Consider the following 26,662-nt stretch of genomic DNA (forward strand, 5'->3'; position numbering starts at 1 on the left):
CAGCACAGGGGACAGGGTCACAGGCAGATAGCACGGGGCAGTGCAGGGGACAGGGTCACAGGCAGTGGGCACAGGGCAGTGCTGGGGACAGGGACACAGGAAACAGGCATGGGGCAGTGCTGTCCCTGGGTGTGCAGGCAGGCTCTGTCTTGGCAGGGCAAGGTTGGGGCCTGCCGGGTCCCAGCTCCCTGAGCAGGGCAAGAGGGATGTCAAGGGCGCTGGTAGAGCGGCTGAGCAGCCACAGGAGCCCTGTGCTCCTGGGGGACCCCTGGCTCCCCCCCGGGAGAACAGGGAGAGCTCACTGCCCACCGAGGATAGGTAATGGGTGTCCAGCATGGCTGTGGGGCACCACCAGCTCCTCCAGYCCCACCACCTGGATGCCACCAGCATCCCTCAGTGCCTGTGTTCACGGTGGGCTGGTGCACGTGTGAGACCTCGGGAGCTGCACCCCAACAGCCTCCATGTAAGAATCCCTGTGCCCTTCTGAGAAAGATGGGCAGGCCAAGGCTTTAACCCATCCCCGGGGAGCATCGGGCCTTTGCTCTCACTTCGGCATTTCCGCCGGCAGTGGCAGGAATGCGGTGGCTGCGGGAACAATACCGGCACCTTGTGCTGGTCCCCTCGGTGACAGCGCAGGAGCAGCTGCCCAGGCACAGCCCAGCTCCCAAGGAGCCAGCAGGAAGCAGATGGAGATGACACTGGCTGCCGTTTCCTGCTGCAGGACGTGCRGGCTTTCTCCACCACTGCTCCCCTCGCTGGCCCAGCAGGGCCTTGGGGACTGCAGGCATCACTGCTCAGGGCTGCCAACGCCATGTGCCATGCACAGGCACCAGCACCCTGCTGCTGGCAGTGTTCACCACCCTGGACGGATGCAGTGCCATCTCCATGCCCACGTGCCACCACTGCTGGATGGGCCACTGGCACCATGCTGCATGGTGTCAGCACATCAGCAGCGCATCCAGCAGCTCAACCAGCACGAACCGGTGGCACAGAACCCTCTGCCACTGTCYCCAGCTGTGCCCAGCGTGCTGCTGGAGTGGCTGTGGGAGAACCCAGCCCTCAGCTGCCCCCGGAGCAAGCCTGGAGCTCCGGCAGGGTTCCGTCGTGGCGCAGAGCTGCGTGAGGGAGGGCAGGTGTACCCGGCGCAGCCCCCAGGCCTTGCACCATGGAGGTTTATTTGGAACACTTTCCCAATAAATTATATAATTAAAAAATTTTAAGCAAAAGGCAGAAGGGAGGGGAGCCCGCGGTAGCTCAGGCAGTGCACGGGGACCGCAGGGTCACACGACACACTGGGCTATGCCCAAGCACTGGCTCTGGCCTCCCTCAGCTGAGGCCACATGGCCCCACAGGCCTCTTAGTGTTTCAGGGGGGCAGGCCACTCTGGGACCCTCTGTCACCAGCCCCAGGGCTGTCCCCTCCCCAGCTATGTTTGACCCTTGCACTGCAGCCACCCRGCACGGCCCTCCAACTGCTCCTCTGGCCCCCAAGTAGCATTTCTGCCTCCTTTCAGTCCCCCAAACCTGCACCCTCTGCTAGCATGCCAGGGAGGAGAGAAGGGACCCCATCCAATGCAGCTGGTCATCCAGCCTGTCCTAACCCAATGCTGTAGACTGGGCTGGAGGGACAGGGGTCCCATCCTGCTCAAGATGCACAGGACAGCCCAGGAGGAACAGAGGGCAGTTCGTGGCCCTGCCTGACCCTGGTCCCTATGAACTACCCACCATCCTGTGTCCCCGAGGGAAGGTGGGGCAGGGAARGGAGAGGAGAGTGAGGGCAGAATGMGGGGTGCAGGGACARACCCGTGTGCCAGGGCTCTGTGCCTTGGGAGGGAGGGGAGGGGGGAAGGCCCTGCTGAAGGGGGGAGGCCAAACATCCAAACAACCTTCCTGTGTGAGCACGGTCCATAGCATAGCAATGGCATCAGGGCTGGCAAGGCTGTGTGGCAAAGGGTGGCACATGTCCCACACCAATCTGGGGTGGTGTAGGCACCAGCAYTCGTACCTGGCACTGGAGGGACGCAGTGTGCCACGGCCTCCGAGAGGCCATCCCTACCCTTCACAGCAGCTCGTAGGAGATAGGGGTGACATGGGGAGAAGCGTGACTTGAAGAACTGGCGACAGTGCCATGGGACAATAGGTGCTGGCACAGTGCTTGGGTATCGACAGATCCACCTGGTTTCTGCAGAGAGCCTGCAGTGGCGGATGGCAGTGCAATGAGCGTGCAGGTCCTCTGCAGCATGGGGTATGGCACGGTGAGGAGGGGGAGCATGTCCCTTTTGACTGCAAACACGGCACTTGCAGAGCTTTGAGCCTTTACCCCTCGGAGCTGAGGGCCCCGCCTTTGGCACATAGCAGGAGTCATTCCTCGTCCCCAGTGAGCAGGAAGTTGTRGATGAAGTTGGTGGCACGCTGGCGGTCCTGCTGGGTCTGCCTGGCCATCAGGTTGGGTGGAGGGCGCAGGAGGAGACTGGAGAATAGGGCGGCTGTGGAGGCAGACAAAATCAGCCTCTGCTGAAGAACCAAAACCTTGAGAGGTGCGGGAAGAGGCCAGGATGGAGCGAGGGCTGCAGAGGAACAACACTCACCAATCATGGTGGCAGTGACATTGCTGTCCTCCGAGTACCTGAGCAGCTCACGGAGGAAGGACATTAGGTACCGAAACACGTTGCGGTGGCAGCTCGGCAGCTGAAGGATCACCTGCAAGGAAATGGTGTCAGGAAGCTCTCCCAGCTCCCACCACGCAGCCTGGCCACATGTGGCTCCAAAGCAACTACCCATAGTTGCAGCCCAGAGTTGATGGCACTTGTGGGCTGTGGCTCCTGGTGACACTGCTTCAAGGAAAGCAGTGTCACCAGGAAAAMCTCCCCACTGCCCTGCGGCTGCTTCGTACTTGTTCACAGTTGGATCCCAGCTCTCACTAGAACAAAACTTCCACCTCTGCTCAAGCACACACTTGGCCTGACCTGCTGCCCCACCAGCTGTTAAGAGTCACTCACAGTCCTCCATGGAAGGACAGGAATTGYTGCTGCACAGGTGCTCAAGCCCTCAGGACCAGGGGTGCCTCGGCCCCTCCCTCACGATCCAGTCCCCCATGTACCCGGGGTGACAGACGGCTCACTTGGGGCCTCTTTGGAAAGCCACTGGCAGCCCCCGGGGAGGGAGCAGGAGCCAGGTGGGCTGCCCTGAGCTGGCAGCAGCAGCCCCGTGCGTCGGTGCAGCCCCGCACCTGCTGGCACAGCCGGCTGCTGTGGGACACGTCCAGGCAKCGCTGGTATAGCTCGTAGCAAATGACAGGCTCCGGCAGGGCCTCCAGGAAGATGAGGAGAGCTTCAGCCACAGAGTGATTACTGCCCGCTGGACCGCTAGGAATCAAGGGTCGTGCTGAGCAGAGATCCCTTCCCTCCCCAGATGTTCATCCCTGCTTCCTCCTTGAAGGTCATGCAAGTTAACACCTGTCTAACCACTCCTTCTCCTCCWCCTCCCCCACTGTCTCCCAGCCACAAAATACGCTGTTTCATCCACCCTGCGCTGAATTTCCCACCCTCTGGCTACACAAAAACCTGCTCCATTAGCCTCTTCTCCAGACCATGCTTCCCAGTATCCTAGCTCCCGTGCTTGGCAAAGCTCCGCAGAAGCTTCCCGAGCCCCCTGGCAGCTTTGGCCAGCAGAGATTCAGCTTTCAGAGAAGTTGTGGGGGGATGAAGGGCAGCCCATCCCTACCAGGGACCCTGCCAGGTAAAGGTGACAGACAAGCTCTCCCAAGAGCAAGCTCTCCCAGCAGAACTAAGATCCATCATGGAAGGATACGGATTGTCTCAGGAATGCTGGTGTCCAGGCAGTCAATGATCTGCTCTAACTCTTCCTGCATGCCTGGAGTCTGGAACAGGTCCTCCTGTCAAAAACAGCACAGGGATGGGCAAAGTCACCTTTCCCACAAAGGCTGAGACATGCTGCCAGTGACTGCAGGGCAAACCCTGGGACACCCAGTGCCTCAAACACAGGGAAAAACCTTGCCCTGTAAACATCAAACCGAAGCTGATCCCCAGGTGCTTCTGAGGAACAAGGTCACCAGGAGATCTGCAGTGTGGCAGAGGTCCTCTCCCCTCCCTCTCACCTGGTGGCAGGCATACTTGAACAGGTGGTCCACCAAGAGCCAGATCTCTTTTGGCACCTGCAATGGCGCTTCATTTGCCTCCTCACTGTCCAGGGAGCCCATCTGCAGGATGGATTTCTCCTGGGGACAAAGAGCACACAAGGGCTCAGGAAAACAATCCCTTCTGTCTCAGGAYCTCAGTCCCTGGAAGGGAAGGCCGAATGAGAGGAAGCAGAAGGATCCCAGTGTGCCCCAGCCCTGACTCCCTTTCACAGCACCAGCCTTCACCCCGCAGCTCCTGGCTGCTCCCCCTCCTGCTGCCCCACAGAACAACCTGCCCGGAACAACACACTGCCCACTGTGTCCAACAGCCCCAGCCCCCTCAGTCCCCCAGGAGGAGCCCCAGTCCCATCCCAGTTCCCATCCCACAGCCAACAGAGGCTGGGACCCAGCAAGTCCTTGTGCTGCGGGAGCTCYCACGCTGGGAAGCCCATCCCCTGTCCCCACTCATCCCACTCTTCCCTGCCTCCAGAGTGCTCCAGCCACGGCTGCTCTTGGGCCTCTGGAACTCTCTTGATTTGTGATGTTTCCTCCCTGATTTTCCCAAGGAGAGGTCTCGCTGAGAACACACCAGCACTGTCACAGGTCCTGCTCACTCGTGGAGCAGCTGACGAGCTCTGTGGCTCAGATGTCTCCATCACACTGAGCTTTACCCAAATCCACTTCTTGGCTTGATTTTACTCTCACTTCACGATCACTCCCATGCCTGCGACCCACAAGGAGGAAGCCATGCCCAGCGCTCCCAAAGCACCCAGGAACCAGCACAAGCAGGAACACAACCCTGCCACCAGCAGAGGAGTCCACAAGCCACACACAAAGCACCTCACTCCAGCTGAGGTGACAACTGCCACTGCTATCCCTGCTCACACACAGCCACTGACAGCAGCTGGGGGCAGCCTCCCTGCTGCGCCCAGACACACCCCGGGTTGGCACGAGTCACAGTGACACGGGCAGTACCCCACTTGCCACACGGCACAGCACAGCTCTGCCCTGCACAGTGCCAGGTCTGATCTGGCTGGCAGATGGGGGGATCACAGCTCCACGGCCACCTCACTCAGCCACGGGCACTGGGGAGGTCGAGAAGCAGCGTGTCAGGCAAGAGCACTACAGAATTCCTCTGAGAGGGAAAGGGGCAGAGCTACAGATCTTCTCCCAGGGCCGTGGACCCTCCCAGGACTGAGGCTCTTCTACAGAAATCCCCTGTGCCAGGGCATCACCGGAGCCAAGTGTTGAAGCAGCCCCTGGCATGACTGGGAGAGCCACGGAGACTCCCCTGCAGGAAATCCCAGGTACTCAGGGAAGGGGAGGAGAAGGCTCGAGGTGCCTCGGAGCGGAGGAGGAGCAGCAGCAGGAGGAGCAGGAGGAGGAGGAGGAGCAGCAGGAGGAGGAGCAGCAGGAGGAGGAGCAGCAGCAGGAGGAGCAGGAGGAGGAGGAGCAGGAGGAGGAGGAGCAGGAGGAGCAGGAGGAGCAGCAGCAGCAGGAGCAGGAGGAGACGGGCGCGCGTTGGGCGGACCCCGAGCGCCCTCTCCTGCCGTGTGCGGGGAAGGGAGGCACGGCCACGTCCTTCGAACGGGGGAGATGCTCCGGGAGGGCACCAAATTCCTCCCTTCTCCTCTGCCACCAGGGAGACTGTGAGCTTCGGGTGGTTAAGGATTTGAGCTCGAACCCCTCTTAAAGAGGAAACCTTCCTTCCCTCTCCTGTTTTATTCTGCCATTGCGCTGACAGTCAGGAGAGGAGCAACTCACTCAGCCCGGGAAGCCGGCACAGAACCAGCTCAAACAAGTTACAAATGTCAGAGCCAGCACAGGAGAACAGAACACCCGCAGCATCTCCCACTTGCTCTCCCAAGGACATGTTTTCCTTGCTTGGCTCCAGCACTGAGCAGGAGTGCCAAGGGCCCCGCTCAGGCATTGCGGTCATCAGAGCCAGCAACCCCAGCTCCACTGCTTGAGGAGGCACAGAAACATCCACCTCCTGCCTGAGGCCCTCCTCAGCCTCCAGGGACACAAGATGGAAGGACCAAAAGATCTGAGTTTCCTACTCCAGCCCTCTTCCCACAGGTCTGAGAGGGTGCTGTGGTGACCCCCACCTTCTGCACATGGTCAGGCGTGTGTCAAAGGCTGCCAATTTTTTTGGGGAATATCCAGCTGCCAGGACCAGGAGTGTGATATTTTTTTCCCCAAAGCAAATTCGGTGACCTTTAACATCTCAATTGGGCTTGGCTCTGGGGTCACTGTGTGGTTCTCGGTGCTCTCATTTAGCCCACAGCTGTGCTAAGAAGCTTTGCTGGCAGTCATGTCCCCTCTGTGCTCCCCTCCCCTTCCCTTCCCTCTGCCTCAAAAAACAAGGGAAAAACTCTCATTCTTTACAAACACACTGCTGAAAAGCAGACTGCACACAGCAATTGCTTATGTTACCTTTTCTAAGAAGCTGTCTTCTTCCTGAGAGCAGCAGGAAAGAGAGGAAAAAAATGTGGTTAAGAGGGAGAAAGCACTCGGATTAACTCTTCTGATTAAGCAGAAGCCTAATTTGCATTACAAGAACCCACTGAACACCAGGTCCTTCACACATTTTGCTGACATGGCCAAAGTTAAACCTGTGGCGAGAGATTTGCCTGCCAATTAACAACAATCCTGCTCACATGATGCACAACCTTGTCAGGATTTCTGGAAACCCCTCCAAGGAGCTTGGACAGCATTGTTCACTGGCCAACAGCCAGGCAGGCCATGGGCAGGTGAGATGAGTCCACCAGGAAGAAGTTCCCCAGTCTGAATCACTGTCCCTGTGTTKTTTCAGCCATCTTCCCCTGTGATCAGGCCAGAGATAAAATGCTCCCTTGGCTAAATCTGTTTCTGAGCGTGTGGCAGCTGTGGAGCTCACAGGGCTCCTAAGCAGCTTTGGGTAGGGTCAGGGAAATGAGGGTTTGTGCTCAAACCCTGCAGCTGCAGCCTAAGAGCATTAGCACAGTGCAGGGAGGAATGTGCCAAGCCTTCAGGCGGCACAGCCAAGCCCTCAGCATCCCCAAACAGCCATCCCTGAACAGCCAGGGCCGGCTGTTCCCGGAGTCTGCAGGAGGGAACGGAAGCAGGTTGTCCATGCTGAGTCTTGGCAGAYGAAGCTTTCAGGGTGGGAATAGCCCCAGTGCGTTCCCAGGCTGAGCTGCGAGCAGCTGCAGCTCCCATGGCACAGGGACACCGGCAGGGAGCAGCATCTCGGGCTCCCGGGGGCCTCTGCAATGCCCCCTTCCTTGGAGGCTCCCTGAGTTCTAACAGAGCCACAACAGACCGGCCTCTTCCCAGGAACAGCTTGCTCCGAAMAGGAGCTGGCACAGGTTTCTCTCCTGAGGCACAGGGGGAGTGACACAGTCGCAGCTTTGGGAGGGCAGACAGCACGGGAGAGGCTCCTTTTGTAACGGGTGAGTCATCTCCAGCCTCCCCCCACACCCTGCAGCCCGAGCCTGGCTGCTCACCTCTCCACAGAATCATGGAATGCTCTGGGTTGGGAGGGACCTTAAAGCTYATCTTGTTCCACTCTCCTGCCATGGGCAGGGACACCTTCCATYAGACCAGGCTGCTCCAAGCCCCATCCAACCTGGCCTTGGACACTGCCAGGGATAAAGCAGATCTGGGCAACCTGTGCCAGKGCCTCCCACCCTTACARGGAATAATTTCTCCCTAATGTTGAGCCTTCAGCATGATCTGCTCCACAAGATTCACCTGCTCCTGATGGATTCTTTGAGAGGCTTTTTAAAACCCACAGTAGGATCCCAAGAAAAAACACGATGAGACAYTCATCCTGAAATCCCAGAGGAGAGATGCACAACTGACAGTAGCCGTGTCAGTGTCTCCCTCCTGGGAGAACCAGGAGAGCTATTCCCAGACAAACTCCCACCTACACCGTGCTACCCCGCACCCACCCACCTCAGCCCCTTGGTGACYAGATCTCCAGACCTCTTTCCTTTGAAAAGCACAAAATCGGGCCAGGATGAGCTAAACACTGCATGCAGCRAAGGATGAGCTCTAACAGCATGCAAGTGCAGGAGGTTTTTAAGGCACAGACACTGCCAGCCTCACACAGCCTTAGCAGCAACAATACTCAGGTAACTGTACCCAAATGCTCCAGGCTGCAGGGCAGGCAGCACCTGCACCACTGATCCAGGCAGTAAGTGCTCAGCTTGGCCTGACTCCAACGATTTCTCAGCTCACAGGTAAAATCAGAACCCAAAGACTTAAAATATCCCCCATGTYCATAAGGAGAGCTGTGCTTTTTGCTGATTGTTTTGCTTCCTGTATTTCTACGTTTCACCAAATAACAGGAGAAGGAAATCTACAGGTAAAGGAAGGAGAATAAGCCTCAAAGTACTCTTACAAATCTAACAGTGTGTCTGTGAGGGCAGAGCCAAGAACTTGGGCCCAAGTTCCTCTTCATCAAGCAAGAAGTTAATGCTGAGCAGGAAAAAGCAGGTAGAAAAGCAATCAAGGCTAGTGGAATGTTCCAGACCCACTTCTAGAACAAGACTGACTTTCAACCAAATTCTGAGAAGTCTAAGGAGCCTAAAGCCTGGATCAGTTGCTTGACCTGAGGAGGCAAATGCTGCATCTTGCCACCTGGATCCTGCTTAGCTTGATTGTGTGTTACAAAGTCAAAATTCTGATATAAAACTGACTTTTCTGTATATTAGACTTGTGAGAAAATTAAATACCTACAATAAAAGATGGGAACTGGAAGAGGCAGGCAGAGGCATGGGACAACTGCTGAAGGGCWGAGAAAATGTGGAAGCAATGGGAGTGGAAGCTGGCAAATCTACAGAGGCGGAAAAGTAGCAATTTACTGCACAAAAAAGTCCCGCAGGTAAGGGTGAGATTGTGATGCACAAGAGGAGAGGGAAGGTATCACATGGCAAACAATGGGGCTGAGCTTTCAGGTGGACAGAAAGAAACAACTCTCCTGGCTGAACAAGAAYGGGGACATGGACTGGCATTCAGGAGCTGCTGCACCTCACTGGAACACAGCCAGGCAAGGCAGTAAGAAGAGATGAATGAAACCAGTCTGGAAATCAGAATTACATCTCCAAAATGGGGCTTAACCCGAGCTATGAGAGATAGCCAAAGGACAAGAGGTGACTCGGGCACAACTGCACCACTCTCATGCACACAATGGGCTTTGGGAGGAGGACTATTGATGCTGGGGGGCTGAACAGTTCGCTGCACCACAGAGAGTTCTCTCACTGATGAGCTCTCTCTCATGCAAGGCATTAGGAAATGGCCAGAGAGGCCATGACAGTGCTCATCTGCTGAGCTGTGCCCTTGCACACCCCACACCCATACCACAGCCTTTCCTTCAGTCTTCCTGCTTCTGCTTGCTCCTTCCCGAGAAGTGGGAACACATCCAGAAGGAAACGGCTCCCGGGGCACTTGTTATAGCAGAAGCAGCCCTGGTACCTTGGAGGAGAGGACCTCAGGCACATCTTATGACACAGTAGTGCCGCCCAGCTGAGCTTGTCAGTACCAGTAACACCAACACAAGCTGCTGGGATCACTTTTTGTGATCCARCAAATGTTTAGAGACCATTCAGAAAAAAGAGATAAAGCACAGGCTGTCAAAAGCCATCGGCTGTGGTAGAGGGGGAGAACAAAAGAGMACCTCAAGCTCTGCGAAGTCACTCAGAGCCAGCACAGCTGACACGAGCTGCAGGCACTACTCCTGCTTTTGGAWGCAATCAGAAGGGAATCAGGCCTCTCCAGATTGAGAGCTTCTCCAGAACTCACCAGGTCTATGAGTTTGGTGACTGGAACTTCTCTGATCGGTCGCTTCATTCGGCACAAGGCCTCGAGTGAGGTGCCAAAGCAGCTGGGCAGGTAGGTCCCACTGATGGTCAGGAAATAGTCCTTCCCTCGGTCCAAGTGCAGCACAAGAATATCCTCGATTTTATCCTCGCCAGAGTTCAGCAGGGTGACTGAGTCCTTGCTGACGTACACATCCAGGGAGATTTCTGTGCTCTCACCTGCAACACAGCRGAGCTTTCAAGAACACATGGATTGTTTCCAAAAGGGATGGCAAGGACAAACATACAATGGGCAGGGACAAAGGCCACAASAGAAAAGACAGACAAGACTTGGTGRCAAGAAAGGTGGGACACGGGAAAGACAGCAAGGACTGAAGGGAGATGGGATGGGAGGTCTACAGCAGCCCACTCACTTGGCTCCAGGTAACCTTCACARGGCTCAGCCCGAAGCCATGGCTTGCAGTAGTGGCGGTCGTTGAGCTTTGGGATGAAGGAGAAGTGACAGGTGACCTGCCCATTATTGGTAATCTGGAACTTCTGTTTCTGCAGCTGACGGAACTTCACATTCTCAAACTCGAACTGTGAGCAAAGAATTCAAGTGGCATTAGTGGCCAGGATATGGCATATGGCCCGCACCCCCCAACTCTGCAGTGGCCCTCTATGGCTGAAAGAAGCCCACCCAATGCAGAAATCCTTACAGAAGTCCTGCAAGAAGTCAAGACATGTCCTCTATAACCCAATTCCTGATCATWAGATAAAGGATAGAGTTCGATTTTCTGTAATCCAGTTTATTGAACCAAAGTCTTTGAAAGCAGATCTGGCACTTTAAAGGCTGCTRTGTTTGGGAGATGACAGTGATTCCAGTTTCACCTCTCTCCTGCTCAGCTCCAGCGAGGGAAGAAAGTCATTCTCCATCCTGTCCATGAGACGAACAATGTCTTCAAATAGCTTCCGATACTTCTGTTCATCCACAACCTTCACCTGTGGGAGACAAAAAACACTCAGCAAAGCTTCTGACTGGCTTTCACAGGAACTCCCTTGATCATGAGCAAACTGCAGAAGTGAATTACTTCTCTAGGCACTTGCCTRTGCAGCTGAAAGGCTGCGTGTTCACACACCTGAGTACACGACCAAGCTGCAGCGGCAACTTCACGCAGATTTCACCCCTGTAGATATTACAAGGGTCTGTCTGGCCACTGGTCACACAACTGGGAGATCAYGGAGGCGATCTCAGTGGGACAGCACTGGCATGCTGCAGCGTTCCTTGTGATTCTCCAGAGGGAAAGGAGAAAGGCTCTCCTTTAAAGAGACTCAGCCTATTCTACTCAGCCCAAGTGAGGCACACCTGCAGTGCTGTGTCCAGTTCTGGGCTCCCCACTACAGGAGAGATATGGAGCTCCTGGAGCAGGTTCAGCGAAACTCAAGAGATGCTGAAGGGCCTGAAGCATCTCTCTTACAGGGAAAGGCTGAGGGAGCTGGGGCTGTTCAGCCTTGAGAGGAGACACAGCTGAAAAGGGACCTCATCCCTGTCTCTCCCTGTCTGCAGGGAGGGCTTAGAGCATGGACCAGGCTGTGTTCCGTGAGGCCCWACAATGGGACAAGAGGAATGGGCATAAACTGATGTCCAGGAAGTTCCGCCTGAACGTGAGGAAGAACTTCTTCACTGTGTGGGTGACCAAGCACTGAAACAGATTTCCCAGAGAAGCTATGAAATCTCCCTCACTGGAGAGTGTCCAGAACCATGTAGACACAATACTGTGCATGTGCTCTGGGATGACCCTGGCTTGAGCAGGATGGTGGGACCAGAYAACCCACTGTGSTCCCTTCCAGCCTGACCCATTCTGTGAGACCTGAGCTGACAGTGAGCAGGAGGTGGCAAAAATCGACATGGAGTATCCCCATTCACTGCACCAGAAAACCCAAACCCGCTGCCGCTCTYCAATGAAGACATTCAGGTGTGAATCAGATGACACATCCGAGGCAGCACAGATACAACCACATCCAAGCTCCTGCTGTGTCTCCATGTGGAGGAGGAAACACAGGGAACACCCATTCCAGTGAAGCCAGATGCAGCACCCTCACAGCAGGCACACCTCAGCTGGGTTTATCTGTCCTCTTGCACAGCCTTGGCAAGGYGCCCTGACTCCATCGCCACTTCCCAAGGTAACGCCTGCAATACCTGGCAGTGCTGTGGTCCTGCCCCAACATAAACACAATCCTACCCCAATGTGGAAAAGGGCGCTGACGGGCTTGTGGTCACTGGTCTTGAGGTCCATGTGACTGCAGTACCGGAGCTGGTTGATGTTGCCTCCTCTCCAAAGGATCCGATCACACCATGCTGGCACACGACACTTCCCACTACGAAGAAGAACAGGTTACCAGGGAAATCCAGCAAGGCCAACAAACCATCCAAGCTGTTCCTCTTCCCAACAAGGCATTTCCCTCCACCCACACCATCACAGTAGTGATGGGATGAACTCATCACTTACCCCAACTTGAATTCTGTTATTTCTTGTGCTCTCTTCCCCTTTTTCAATACAGCAGATAAAATTCCCATCCTTTCCAGCACCAGGAAGCAAAACAACCCTCAGCCAATCCCATTTCCACACCCTGAAGCCATGTGTGCTGTGACCCAAGCTGCATGACTTTCTTTTGCTGCCAGACCTTCCTGTCCACAGTCCAACCCATTGCTTATTGTTTCCACTACAGAAAGTCAGCGATTACTATTATGTTATGAAGCCTGAACCCTGGGTTATCCTTCTTGAGATTAACTACCATGCTGATTCATAAACATGGCACAGTCAAAATAAATCACTATGTGGCTTTGAAGTCCTTCTTGGGAGTTTCTCCCTTTGGAGCAGCCCCCGCAGCAGATGCAGCCATGTTTGTAGGAAGCACCAAGCAGAAACCACAGTTGCTATTGCAATGCAGCCACCCTGGGGCTGCACAAGTCAGGGGCCAGCCTGACTCAGAGAGCCTGTTTCCTTAGCTCTTCATTTCCTTTTTATACTGTTTGCCTGTCCCTGGTAATAGAAAAAGCCCCCAGTGCAGGGTCACCTGAGCACACACTTCACCTGCCTTCATCCAGTGGGATCAGCAGCAACAGAGGTTTAAGGGATGTGCCTGGTCAACATACACAGGGGCTGCTAATTGCAGAAAGTGGGAAAGAAAGGAAGGCCAAACATAACACTGACAGATATTCACAGCTCTAGRAAGCAGGAAATCAAGTTTTGTGAGAAAATGCATTTTACGTCATAGGTAAATACACCCAGTGGCAGCCAATGTACCTGGAGTCCCAGCGATCTGTTTTAGAGTCATATTTATACGTGGGGATGAATTTAATATCTCCCTCCATGAAATCWGCAAATGCTTTCTTCTGAGTGCGCTGAATATTCAGCTAAAGCAGAAAAAGAAAGCTTTAAAAGAAAAAAAAACTCAAACCAAACCCAAACCAAAAACCAAACCAAACCCAAGAAACCCTCCCCTGCCACAGCAGTGTCAGAGAGCAAATGTACAGGCAGAGCAACCACAACCTGTGGCCACGGGATTCACAGATGCCCCCAAAGTGCCTCTCAGACCTCACACTTTTAAAAGAGGTAACAATTCAATCCATAAATGGAATGTTTTCCGAATTGACTGAGCACAAATGAGCACAGTAGTGCTCACCAGACCATGCAGGCAGCATCAGACAAGAGTTACAGGAGATATTAATTGCTAAATGCCTTCATCAGGCTTARTATTGCCATCACTAATCTTTCCCTGCCAATCATTTTAGCAAGAGCCTCCAAACTTGCAACTTGGTTGACAACCTGACATCACCCGCCTTTGCTTGTTTCCTCTTCTGAAAAATCTCCTAGATGTTTTCCTCACTAAAACCTAAACTAAGCTGTTTCCTGCATGAAGTTCTGCAGTACAGCCAAAATGAACTACAGAGGACAATCAACCAAATTTACTGTTAAACTGTGCCAGAGGTGATATTGCACCACTGCTGTTCATGTTTCACAGGTGTAATCCTTCACCTGAAAGGTACCTGCTGCTAGTTTCCATGTGCTTTAGGGAAGGTGACAGCACAGAATTCAGGCCAAACTGGCTGAGCAGATTTGGGCTCCAAATCCACSCCTCTTGCCCAACACTGATCACAGCAGGTTTGTTGATGTTATAAATGCCTGTGCTCAGCTTGTAGTTTCTACTTAAGAGAGAAATCCTGCACTGAGACACAGATACACAGTGACTGCCTGAGTCACCCAGTTACCCCAGTRTAGACAATCTGGTTTTATTTAGCGGGGGTTGTTGCAACCACTACACCCAGAGCTCTGTCAGGGTCCAGTATTTATGTCTGTGTCCAGACCCTTATTGCAGTGTGTCATGGAATTATGTAGATYGGAAAAGCCCTCCAAAACCTTTGAGTCCAACTGTTCCCCCAGCATTGTCAAGGCCACCACTACCCGTGTCCCCAAGTGCAACATCTACGTGTCTGTTAAATCACTCTAGGAACATGGACATTGCTGCCCTGGGCAGCCCATGCTATGGCTACACAGCTCTTTCTATAAAAAAAAATTTCCCTAATACCCAACCTGAACCTCTCCTGGCATAATCTGAGGCCATTTCCTCTTGTCCTGCCAGTTGTTAGCTGGGAGAAGAGACCAATCCCCACCTTGCTGCACCCTCCTCTCAGGGAGTTGTAGGGAGCGAGAAGGTCCCCCCTGAGCCTTCTTTTCTCCAGGCTGAGCCCCGCAGCTGCTCCTCATCAGACCTGTTCTCCAGCCCATTCCCCAGCTCCATGTCTGCCAGCTCCTCCCAAGCAGAGGCATATCCTAAACCAAGATGGTGTCACCTAAGGATGGGGCAAACATGAGCAAGTTCACTGACCTGGTCATATGTCAGTAGCTTCTGAAGCTCGTTCTTGCTGATGAGATTCTTCACTTCACTTGCATCTGGCAGACACAGTCTGTAGTTCAGGTCTCCCAGCCAGATGACAACACTGCAAACAGATGCACATAGGATCATGGAATGGTTTGGTTTGGAAGCAAGCTTAAAGCTCATCTTGTTCCAGCCCCCTGCATCTTCCACTATCCCAGGTTGCTCCAAGCCCTGTCCAACCTGGCCTTGAACAATTCCAGGGATGGGGCAGCCACAGCTTATCTGGGCAACTTGTSCCAGGGCCTCACCACCCTCACAGAGTAGATTTTTGAGAGCAGATCAGCAGTTAACATCTCCCTTTTTTAAATCACATTAAGGCTGAGACATATGGAAGACAAAAAGGAGACATTAAAGATTGAGTCCAACAGCAGAAATTTCTATTGACAGCAGATCCTACAGGACTAAGTCCATCTCCTTTGGAATTCCCCAAAGAYTGAAGACTTGGTTAATAGGAAACAACGTGTTTGACTCAGCCTGAAAAAAGCCAAAGAACAGCACTGACTCTCTAATGAAGCAAAACCAGTGTATCCCACCAAGCTTCACACAAAATCCAGCCGGTATTGAGGCTCTTCTCATGTTTGGAAGAGGGCAATGGTGGAGCTCATTAAGCAGAGCCAGCCTGTCAGCCAGTGGGACAGGTGAGGCACCTGTATCTGCAGGGTCCCTCATGTGACACCCTGTTTTTTACCTGTTGGTTTTTCACTGCCTTTCCTTCAATCAGAGCAGGCCACTGCTGCACCACCTACTGAGCCAAGACTGCCTGACACAGAATTAGCAGAAACAGAATTAGGTTCCTGGAGTTTACAATCTTCTGGACATTGTTTCCCATCTCAGCCATCAGCACCCACTCCCGCCCTGCTCCTCTCCAGGCTTCCAAACAGGCCTACAGCCTTCTTGTTATCAGAAGCTAATGAAACAACTCATGGGACTCACTCTTTACTCCATGAAGATTTCATTTAAAGATTAAAATATAAACCCCTCRCTAGTACCACAGCTCTTCCTGTTTTTAGTCAAACCTCAACATTTCCATTAGTGGATTATCAAGGATAATCTAATATGTGAAGTTTTTTTCTGTATTAATCCACTCTACATTTTTGGTTTTTAAATAGTTTAAGTATTAATTACAGAAGTACCAACCATTTGTACTCTGTTTTACCCTGCTGAAAAGGAAGTTATACACAAATGCAAGGAGAGGGACGTTGGGGACAGGGTGCACAAGGCACCACGGTGAGGAGGTGACCAGTTTATCTGCAGCACACCACAGCCCTTGGGACTTCAAATTATTTCATTAACCCAGAAAACTTATCTGCATGAAACCTCCTGTTGCTGCAATTCTGACTTGATGTGGGTTACTTGACAGCACTTCCAAAGGGTAGAACTCACTCGTGCTTCATGATGTTGAGCTCAGACAGGCTCTCATTGGGGATGATGAAGCTCATCCGGGCACAGATGTCCTTGTAGTCCTGGTTTCGGCGCTCGAAGTCCTCCACGTGGGCAGCCAGGTGGGAGTTGACGATACAGAAGGTGGTGTTGTGGAACATGAACCTGATGGCCACACCACCCTTGTTGCCCTGGGGACAGGAGGGACCAGTGGGGTTGGAGCAAGTGGCAGGTGAGACATGGGGAGGGAACTGGGATGGCACAGGTGAACCAGACTGTGCCACTTCTTGCATGGATGCAGGGAAGCAACAAGCTGGCCTTGGTGACTCACCATCTTTCCCATGACTCCTGTGCCCACAGACTCTGTCACAATCTCTCTGATATTGCTCAGATGATCCTTCTTAGCAAATATGAGCAACATCATCCCAACTAGGCGGACCATTTGCACCTGCAAAAATAAACGGGATCCTGAATTCCCAGAGAGGGAGTGGGAATACAGTTCTGATCTGCTCTGCCTGATGCTYTGCCTCTGCCTATTCTTCATGTTCTGTACTCAATCTCTAATTGCAATAGCAGAACTCAAAGAGTCTCCTGTCCACAGCAAGATTCTTGGGCTCCATCTGTCAGCCCCCAGGAGCTGCCAGCCATGCTGGGCTCACTGCATTCCCCACCCTGGTCCCTCCCTACAATAGGGTGGGCAAAGAGAAACTGAATAAATCACGGCAGGTTTGTGACTCAGGTCTCAGCCCTTGCCATTCTGTAACCAGCACAAGCAGAGAAGCCCCTGAGTGCTCCAACCAGGGCTACAGCTGGGGCTGTCCTGAGGCTGCAGGTGCAGTGGGAATCAGAGCTCACACTGGCTTCCTCCAGACTCCAGTGCAGAGGGGAATGGACAGAGATGTTCTTATTTCCCCGAGGCAGGCATACCTGATGCATGGCATAGCAAAAGGCACCTCTGAGCTGCMCAGACTGACTCATTTTCAGGAAATACTTGCTCCTTAGAGCCAAGGGCATCTCTGGATCTGAGCAGCTCTCCACTCCTGCAGAGCTYGGCCCACAGGGGTTAACACCGTGCTCACATGCCTGGTTCCAGTGGGGATCTCAGGTCTGCTGCTTATCTTTTTTACATGTGCTAAACCAACACTGCCCAGTCTGTGACCTGCCTGCACCTCCAAAACAGTCATGTCACCACTCTGAAACAGTGACAAGGCCTCACCTGCTTCAGCACAGTCTGTATGCTCACCTCTAGGCACAGGAATATTCACAGGCGTTGGGATTAAGCCATGGCGTGAAAAAAGAAGCTGAGAGCAGAGAATTCAGCTGCAAGAGCCCAGCACTCGGGTCTGGAGTGGCACAATTTGCAAGCAACAACAAGCCTTATCTACAGTTTCAGCCACTTCCCCCTCCTGCAGCCATATCCTGTGCTCTCCCTTTCACCAAGCTGGGAGAAAATCACCCAAAACTGAAGTGAAGCAAAGGGACAGGAGGGAGCAGGAGCCTCTCTGCAATTCAGGCCATGATTCCAGGGTCCTCTCAATGGGTCTCAGTTCAGCAAGATGCTCTATTCCCTGCTTCGTTCCCTGTAACAGGGAACAGCTTGGCTCAGAACATGCAGGATGGAGTATGACAATGAAACACACAGCCTAAGGAGGAAGGGGAAACCCATTCATGCATTTAGTGCAGCAGAAASGTTTGTCACAGCAGAGATAAAACCAACGTCTTGCTCTAACCCAGCCAGAACGAAGTCCTGCTGCCACAGTTGAAGCAATTCTGACCCAAGGCAGCAGCCTCTGGAAGATTTCACTTCATAAATCATCCCATTCCTTCAGGGAAAAKATATTAATTTATTTAGCCAGCTCAAGACACACCTGGCTTCTATACTACAGGATGAGAAGGTAATAGAGGTAGAGAATTTGAACCTGCTACTTCCCTGGCACCTACCTTCTATTTGATAAGGGTATCAAATCCCCACCTTTATAAATCTCTACTTCAAAGCACAGTATTTCCCTATAACTGTGGTGCAGAAGCAGACTCTCCAGATTTAATTTGGCACACTTGACACATGCCCAGGCATCCATATGCCCAGTACCACCCTTGGTTTCTCCAAGCCTTGCTCCTTGGACAGGTGAGGAAAGGGGAAGCCTCTTCCATTTTTCCTTCCCCTCATGCCAGCTCCATAACAAGACCCCATGCCAMTGAGCAGAACTCACTTTCTTGTATTTGGCCTTAGGGTGCAGGGCCCTCTCCACAGCAGCCAGCCACTCCTGCTCCTTCGTAGAATCAAAGTAGAAAAAGGCCTCCGTGCTGAGGTCCAGCTCCTGGAACCTGGAAACCCAAGAGCTTAGCACCTCCAGCCCTCCTGCACATCCCCCTCTTCCTACAGGAATGTGAAACCTCCAGCAACAGCCCTTCAAGGAACAGCTCCTTATTGCCAATTGCTAAAATAAAGCAGTAGAATTTCCCCAGARTGCCTCTGAGATCCTACCCCAAACCCCCCAGTGAAGTTCTCCCTAAGGAACATCCCTTTAGGCAGAGGAAAACAAGTGAGCTCTGGGAATGTCTCCAGGAAAATCTATTATGTCATGCCAGCTTTGTTCAACACGATCCTCTGCCTCATCTGATGGCTTTTTGCACTCAGATGGCSCCTGTGTGACACAGACCAGCTCTGTGCAGCCTCTGAGAGCATGACAGGAGAACCAAAACCAAACCCAGCCCTCCTGGATCCCTGCAAGAGCAACAAGGATCCAGCCCAGTCAGTAAATGCAGGTCACTGCTGCTCACCCAATGCAGTAGAAGTCTGGAGGCTCCATGTCACACACCAGCCACGGATTCAAGAGGCTGTCAGGAGATTGCCCATTCACATTCCACGTTCCCACAAAGAACCTACAACACAAAAGCAGTTGAGCTGTTAGAAAACACAGKGAAAACCACAGCAGCACAGCAGAGTTCCGGCTGTAAGCACGCACTGTGAGCTGTCCTTGTATGRGTCCTCACCGGCCATGGGGGAACTGAAATTCACAGAATCAGTGAGGCTGGAAAAGACCTCCAGGAATCGAGTCCAACCCGTGCCCAACCCCCACCTTGTCACACAGCCCAGAGCACTCAGTGCCATGTCCAATTGTTCCTTGGACATCTACAGGTATAGAGAGCACACTACCTCCCTGGGCAGCCCCTTCCAAATCCTGACCACCCTTTCTCTGAAGAAGTTCTTGMTGATTTCCAGCCTGAGCCTCCCCTGGTGCAGTTTGAGGCCATCTCCTCTTGTCCTGTTCCCTGGGAGCAGAGCCCAACCCCACCTGGCTGCCCCCTCATGTCAGGGAGTTGTGAAAACCCAGAAGGTTYTCCCTGAGCCTCCTTTTCCCCAGGCAGAGCCTTCCCAGCTCCCTCAGCCACTTCTCAAAAATTCCCCCAGGTCTGGCTCACCCCAGTGACACTCCTCTCGGAGTAAGACATTCCACCAGCAAACATCTGGCTCTTTTAACACCACGTCACGGGGGGCAACACCAGGACACCATGGTGGGACATCTTTCACCYTTTCTGCACAACTGCTCCAGCCTTACCAAGGCTCAGGAGATCTGACACACACAGGGAGAAGACAAAAGGAGCAGCTGCACCACGGACACTTGCTGACTTCTGGGCTGCACCATCCTCACTGGCCACCTGAGCTGCAACCCACCAGTAGCTGCCAGGGTACAATCCTGGGTGAGATCTGAGCTCACAGGAGAGATCCCACAGCTCTGTCCTTCCCTCCCACGTCTCACCTGAAGTTGTGAAGGTTGATGTAGGCCTTCTCCCTCTTGGCCAGCACGTATCTGATGAGCCCCTCTCTCTGCCCTGACTGCGTGCTGGGAAAAAACATCTTGCGCATTGTGTTGGTCACCTTGGGCTGCTCTCTGGATGTACCTTCTCTTTCTTGGTGAAATCTAGGAAGGAAGCAAGAGCACCACTAGAACTATTTCTGCTGTCTAGGAAGAAAAATAAAAAAGGGAACAGACTCCCTGCCTTACTTACTGCTTATTTGGAGGGACAGGAGGAGGCGGGGGCTCCCGCCGAGATCCCGTTTGGTGGTTTTGCATGTTTCTTTTCTCCTCTAGGCTCAGAGTGTTGAAGTCATCCTCAAACCCCAGAGCTCCTGTAATGAAAAATCCAAGAACAACACCCTGAGAAACAATCTGAAACAGCTCAGACCAAGAAGAAGAAGATAAAACTCCACATAAAACAAAAAACCAAATGATAGCTGGGATGTATCAACTGTGTGACTCTGGCAATGGGAGAAAAGGGTACTAACCACAAGTCAAGGCAGGAAGGAGCTTAACGTGCACAAAGGCAGAAAAGAGCACTCAGGAAGGAATGCACAGACAAGGAAGCAGGGCCAGACTCAGCTCCCACCCTGGACACCCCAGGACTGCACAGACCTCAGAGCAAARCCAACTGTACCTGGAGAGGAGGCCTGCGATAGACCTGTGAGGCTTTTCTCCACCTGATGCCAGATGGCTGAGTCCTTAGATTCGGGAAGAGAYGCTTTCAGGTGGGCTGGAAAAGAACACCATACCTGTCAGAAGCTGCTGACAGAGGATTTCACAAACACAGGTGCAGCTCTGCTCACCTTCCTGTATGCTCTGCACTTCCGACAGGAACCCYAAGCAGTGCTCCTCGTCAGGGATCTCGAAGAGCCGCTCTGGTGTCTCGTCACCCTGTATCCGGACCTTGCAGCCTGCTTCAAACACACTCACTGAGTCAGCCCAGGCTGGCTCAGAGTCACCAGGCTTCCCAGCCAGCTTCCAGGTGTTGTTTCTGATGGAAACCTGCACCTARGTTACTCTCCCTGTGCTTCTGAGGCCCCTCACCCCACCTGGAGTATACCCAACACTTTCTCCTGGCTTTAGGAATCCTTCTCCCTATTGCAATCTCACAGAGGTCTAAAAGCAGGAAGAAAAACTGCAAACATTTCAATTGTTTGCATTTCAAACCTTGTCTGTTATGATAACTGACTGTCTCACAGAGCCAGATGACAACATCAGAAGGAAAACAATCCCTGTTTGAGCAGAGGACAAACACAGAGTCTGGGGGAAGATTGGAGGGCAAAACAAGCACCAGTGGCTGTTCCGTGACAGGACCTTTAGCCACACCATCGCCCTTATAAAACTTACTGTTTGTTGCTATATCAATCAGCAGAGTTTCTTCTGCCTCTGGAAAAGAGAAAAACAGGATCAGCAGAGCTCATGCTGGATGCTGCAGAAATTGAGGACTCACATAATTACACTACCTGCTACCAGCCATAAAAGAGTCCTGACAAAGGAACAAAGAGCTCTAATTTATATCTGTATATTCTTAACAGTTCTGGCAGAGGGAACCTGGACAGTCACCTCCCAACAAGTGTGCCAGGGAGATTCCCACCACAGTTTTCATATACCTGGATGGTTTTCCCCCATCAGTACAGTTACTTTGGGAAAGACCAACTTGACAAGGAACTTCAGAGCTTCTCTACAGAGCAAGACCAGGGACAGAACATCACTGAGCTGCACAGAAGGGAATGAGCAAATCCAGGAAAAGGTGCTTTTATTCCTGACAAGGATTTGCCCCAGGGCCACTTGCTGCTATTTAAGTCTTTCCAAGACAAAGCCTAAAGTCCTTCCTCATCCAACAGGTAGCTGTTGGGAGCTGAGAGCTTGCTAGACCTWAAGGAAGTTTAAATGCAAACACATAGGGATAAGGCAACAGCTCCCAACTCTTGGCATAGCAGAGAAGCCCAAGAGACAGACACCAGCAAACACCAAATGCCAACCCCTGAAACCAGGTTCTGCATGTGCTGGCTCTGTGTGATGCCCAGCCCACCATGCATTGGAGCCAGCCAAGTTCCTCACAACTGCACGCTGATATGGAATGACAACCCACTTGGATGAGGAACAAGAGGATTTCATACTACATGAGTTGCTGTCTCACCAGGAAGGATTCAATCCACATTGGCTAAGGAGGAAGGTCAGAAAATACCACTAAATTTGGGGTTTGTGGATGAACTGCAGAAGATTCGCAACCTTCCCCCCAGCAGTCAGTACCTTGCACACATTTAAAGCGGCTGTTGATGGGAATGTAATCCGGATCAGAGTTTTCTTTCTCCTGGGAGCGAATAACGATCCTGCACACAGAAGGAAGGCTTGTAAAGATCCGGCACCAACGCCCTGCTCACATATACACAAACGGGAGCTGTGTGTACAGAGGCAGAATGTTTGAGTGCATAGAGACACAATGTTTGATTTCTRTCGCTAAGCTGCGGGGGCAGGAAGACGAAAAAGGTAACGAAGGTGAGACTGTGCAGGACGTCGATGCCCAGAGGGAGAAGCAAGAACTGCTGAACTCTCCCTGCCATGGGGCAGATCCAACATCGGAGTCGCAGCGAGCTCTGGCTGCCGGAGGAGCATCGGGGACCCGGGAAGGCACCTCCGGAGCGCCGGTCCCGCGGCTCTCCGCCGCAGGGTGAGGGAAGCCCGCCGGGGGGGGGGCACTCATGGTTCCCGAGAGTCACGACGGCTGTGGCAGCGGCACCGGCACCAACCGAGCCGAGCCAGGCTCCGCCCGGCCCGCACTCACCCGTAGCGGCCGGCCCGCCGCTCCAGGCCGAGAACACACGGCTCTCGCCGGCCGGCCCGCACCTCCGCGCCGGTAACGCTCTGCGCTGTAGTTAAGGAAACCTCCGCTCACCGGCCTGCCCCGCCCCGCCGCTCCCCGCGCCGCCCGCCCGCTCCCGCCGCGCGCGGTGGATACGAGCAGGCCGCAGCCCGCGGCGCGCGCCTCCATGGCGGCGCTCGGTCTCCCAGCGACTCCGCGCTGCTCACGGGCGCGGAGCAGAGTGGCGCCCGCCGCCGCGCCCCCTGCCGGCGGGAGGATCCCACCGCCCGTGTCCGCGCCCGTGCACCGCTGGCGCGGCAGGAACSGGGAGCGCGCCGAGAGCGGGGGGCTTGCGGGTCTGCCGGGCCCCCTCCCGATGCAGCGCACGGCGGGAAAGGGACCGGCGCCGCTCCCGGTGTCACCCCAGCCCGGGAGAAGGCGCGGGCAGCGCTCGTCCGAGGCCCCGCCCCCCGCTCCCGTCTCCAGCGCTGACTGGCTGAGGGCGCTGCTGATTTACATGTGGCGCGGTGCAGGACGGGAAGGGCCGGGTTTGAAGCGCAGGGCGGCAGCGGGAGCGCCATGGCCGCCCCTGGGCCGGGAGAGGCGGGGGCCGAAGAGGAGCAGTACCGGCGGTGAGCGGGGACGGGGCTGAACGGCCGGGGGGCCCGTGGGCAGGCTGGGGCAGCGGTGGCGGCCGGGGCCGGGGCCGGGACCGGGACCGGGGCCGGGACCGGGGCCGGGGCCGGGACCGGGGCCGGGGCCGGGGCCGGGGCCGGGGTCGGGGCCGGCGGGTTGGTTCTCCCGGATGCAGCCTGAACTCGGCCGCCCGGTGCTCACCGTGACTCCCGCAGGCTCGTGACCAGCGCGAAAGCGGCGACAGGCGACGGGGACCTGGCGGAGGCGCTGCGGCTGTTCCAGTTGGCGGCTGCTATCCGCCCCAGCGAGAAGCTGCGGGGCCGCATGCAGCAGGTGGAGGAGGCGCTGGCTGCGGCCAAGCAGGAGCAGCAGCAGGAGGAGGAAGAGGAGGGCTTCGTGGACGTGTGCGGCAGCGGCCTGCTGATCTATGGGGAGATGCACGGGAAGCTATTCCAGCACCAGCGGGAAGGTGTTGCATTCCTSTACCGCCTGCACCGGGAGGGCAAGCCTGGTGGCATCCTGGCAGATGACATGGGCCTGGGCAAGACCATCCAGGTAATCGCCTTCCTCTCGGGTATGTTCGATGCTGAGCTCATCCAACACGTCCTGCTCATCATGCCCACCACCTTGGTCAGCAGCTGGCTGGTTGAGTTCGCACAATGGACCCCCGGCCTACGTGTCAAGGAGTTCCATGGCAGCAGCAAGACAGAGCGCACCAGGAACCTAGAGAGGGTCCAGAGGAAGAACGGCATCATCATCACGAGCTACCAGATGCTCATTAACAACTGGAAGCAGCTGGCCAGCCGCCACGAGCAGGAGTTTGTCTGGGACTATGTCATTCTTGACGAGGCACACAAGATCAAGTGTCCATCAAACAAGACGACCAGATGTGTGTATGCAATCCCGGCCCAGCACCGTATCCTGCTCACGGGCACCCCTGTGCAGAACAACCTGCGGGAAATGTGGTCCTTGTTTGACTTTGCCTGCCAAGGCTCCCTCCTGGGAACTGCCAAAACTTTTAAAATGGAATATGAGAATCCTATAACTAGGGCGAGGGAGAAGGATGCAACTCCAGGTGAGAAAGCACTGGGACTAAAGATATCGGAGAATCTCATGGCCATTATAAGGCCTTATTTCCTCAGAAGGACCAAGGAAGACATCAAAAACTATCATGCTGATAAAGGGGATACTCTTCCTGAGGATCCGAGTGAGAACAAGGCTCCTGTCATGCCACATCTCACTAGGAAAAATGACTTCGTTGTGTGGGTGTACCTGGCACCGGTGCAGGAAGAAATCTACAGGAACTTTCTTTGCCTGGATCATGTGAAGGAAGTGCTGATGACGACCCGATCACCTTTGGCTGAGCTGACAGTCCTGAAGAAGCTCTGTGACCACCCCAGGCTTCTGTCTGCGAGAGCCTGTATCCAGCTTGGCTTGGAAGAGCAGGAGTGCTCTGAGCTGGATTACAGGAGTGAACCAGGTATGCTTTCAGGCATGAATAAAATAGATCATCTCTCTGATGAGACTATGATCCAGGAGTCTGGGAAGATGCAGTTCCTTGTGGGACTGCTGGAACGGCTGAGAGAAGAGGGACACCGAACGCTGGTGTTCTCACAGTCGAGGAAGATGCTGGATATCATAGAGCTCGTCCTGTCTCGCAGACAATTCCAGATTTTACGCATCGATGGCACGGTGACCCACCTGACGGAGCGGGAGAGGCGCATCAATGCCTTCCAGAGCAATGCAGACTACTCTGTCTTCCTGCTCACCACGCAGGTTGGGGGAGTTGGCATAACCTTGACAGCAGCCAGCCGAGTGGTGATCTTTGATCCCAGCTGGAATCCAGCAACAGATGCTCAGGCTGTGGACAGGGCTTACAGGATTGGRCAAAAAGAGAATGTAGTGATTTACAGGCTGATCACCTGTGGCACTGTGGAAGAGAAGATATACAGGCGGCAGGTGTTCAAGGACTCGTTAATTAGACAGACCACCGGTGACAAAAAGAACCCGTTCCGTTACTTCTCCAAACAGGAACTAAGGGAACTCTTCACACTGGAAGATACTCGGACATCTGCAACTCAGATCCAGCTGCAGTCCCTGCACGCCATGCAAAGGAAGTCTGACCTGCAGCTGGATGAACACCTTGCTTACCTGCATTCTCTGCCAATGTTTGGCATTTCTGACCACGACCTGATCTACACGAGGGAGATGGCGCACGAGGAGCAGGTGGAGAGTGAGGAAGCCCATCACTATATCCAACAGAGGGTACAGAAAGCCCACGAGCTAGTCCAGCTGGAGTCCCAGCTCAGAGATCAGAGGATGGAAGGAATCAGAAATGCTTGTGAAGAAAAGTGGCAAAGACCATTGGGATTGGTTTCTGGGCCAAAGAAATTGTCTCCGGAGTTGGACAAGAAAAATCACTTTGTTTCCCCACCAGTAGCTGATACACACGAAAAAGACAAAGTTATTGATCTTACAGAGGATGAAGAGGCCCAGGTACTCGATGTCAGCTCCAAAATGACAACTCTGACTATTGATGACTTGAATGAAGAGAAAGTAGCACAAGATGTGTCCAGTAGGGAGACAGAAGTGCTTGATACCAGCAAGACAGCAGAGCAATCTGATATACAAGAATCTGAGCAAAATCCTGAATCCAGCATTATACCATCATCCCCTGCACTTGAGAAAGAGAGTCAGAGCCTCCAAGAGAAACARCATTCCCATGTACATTCAGACAGCTCAGCCGAAGCAAGTAATAAGTTGTCTGGGCACTGTCAACATTCCTCTGAGTCTGGCATGGCTGACAATGCTAAAAGGGACACAGAATTGTCAATTCAGGTACTTGACCCACACACAGCCCTGGGGACAGAGCAGAATCACGCTCTTGAACCTCCTTCTGCTTCTGCAGTGCTGAGTTTATCAAATGTTACACCAGAAATCCACGTTGAGCTCTTCAAGCCTCATTTGTTGGAAGACAGCTTGGAGGGTACATTTACTCCTTCTCTCCAGGATCAAGTTGACTTCAATCTAGTCTTGGAAGAGTCTGAAGAGGGATGGCAGGATACCTCAAATAGAGAAGGATCAGAGGAACGCCCTGAGAAGGAGAGCTTACAACTCCAGGCAGCAAGCTTGTGTAAATCTCCAAACAAGCAATCTCCAAACAAGCAATCTCCAAACAA

At 53.7% G+C, this 26,662-nt stretch overlaps 2 protein-coding genes across 4 annotated transcripts in view; one reads left to right on the forward strand and one right to left on the reverse strand.

Annotated features, from left to right (window-relative positions):
* OCRL (OCRL inositol polyphosphate-5-phosphatase) lies at nt 1-23,352 on the reverse strand. Of its 3 annotated transcripts, none has more exons than XM_057375062.1 (24): nt 23,004-23,086; nt 22,830-22,909; nt 22,298-22,377; nt 21,392-21,430; nt 20,848-20,955; nt 20,679-20,774; nt 20,253-20,373; nt 20,003-20,164; nt 19,023-19,124; nt 18,452-18,566; nt 16,573-16,689; nt 16,245-16,432; nt 14,811-14,922; nt 13,229-13,338; nt 12,164-12,299; nt 10,812-10,922; nt 10,355-10,520; nt 9,925-10,160; nt 6,574-6,597; nt 4,117-4,236; nt 3,810-3,894; nt 3,229-3,356; nt 2,588-2,699; nt 3-2,485 (listed from the first exon to the last, which is right to left on the reverse strand). In XM_057375062.1, the coding sequence occupies exons 1-24, from the start codon at nt 23,034-23,036 to the stop codon at nt 2,361-2,363; spliced, it is 2,706 nt and encodes a 901-aa protein (XP_057231045.1). In that variant the 5' UTR covers nt 23,037-23,086; the 3' UTR covers nt 3-2,360. The 3 variants fall into 3 exon arrangements, with proteins under 3 accessions (XP_057231046.1, XP_057231045.1, XP_057231043.1); XM_057375060.1 differs by having other exon boundaries at nt 20,848-20,958; XM_057375063.1 differs by lacking the exon at nt 6,574-6,597 and having other exon boundaries at nt 1-2,485; nt 20,848-20,958; nt 23,004-23,352.
* ERCC6L (ERCC excision repair 6 like, spindle assembly checkpoint helicase) overlaps nt 23,260-26,662 on the forward strand; it is a 5,283-nt gene continuing 1,880 nt past the window's right edge. The window contains exons 1-2 of the mRNA XM_057375064.1: nt 23,260-23,479; nt 23,699-26,650. Coding sequence (XP_057231047.1) covers nt 23,427-23,479; nt 23,699-26,650 — 3,005 coding nt within the window. The 5' untranslated portion in view covers nt 23,260-23,426. The remainder of the gene's footprint in view (nt 23,480-23,698; nt 26,651-26,662) is intronic.

Source organism: Malurus melanocephalus, unplaced genomic scaffold (assembly GCF_030028575.1).
Source record: "Malurus melanocephalus ecotype Western Australia unplaced genomic scaffold, MMel_1.1 scaffold_237, whole genome shotgun sequence".
In the NCBI taxonomy this organism is placed as follows: domain Eukaryota; kingdom Metazoa; phylum Chordata; class Aves; order Passeriformes; family Maluridae; genus Malurus; species Malurus melanocephalus.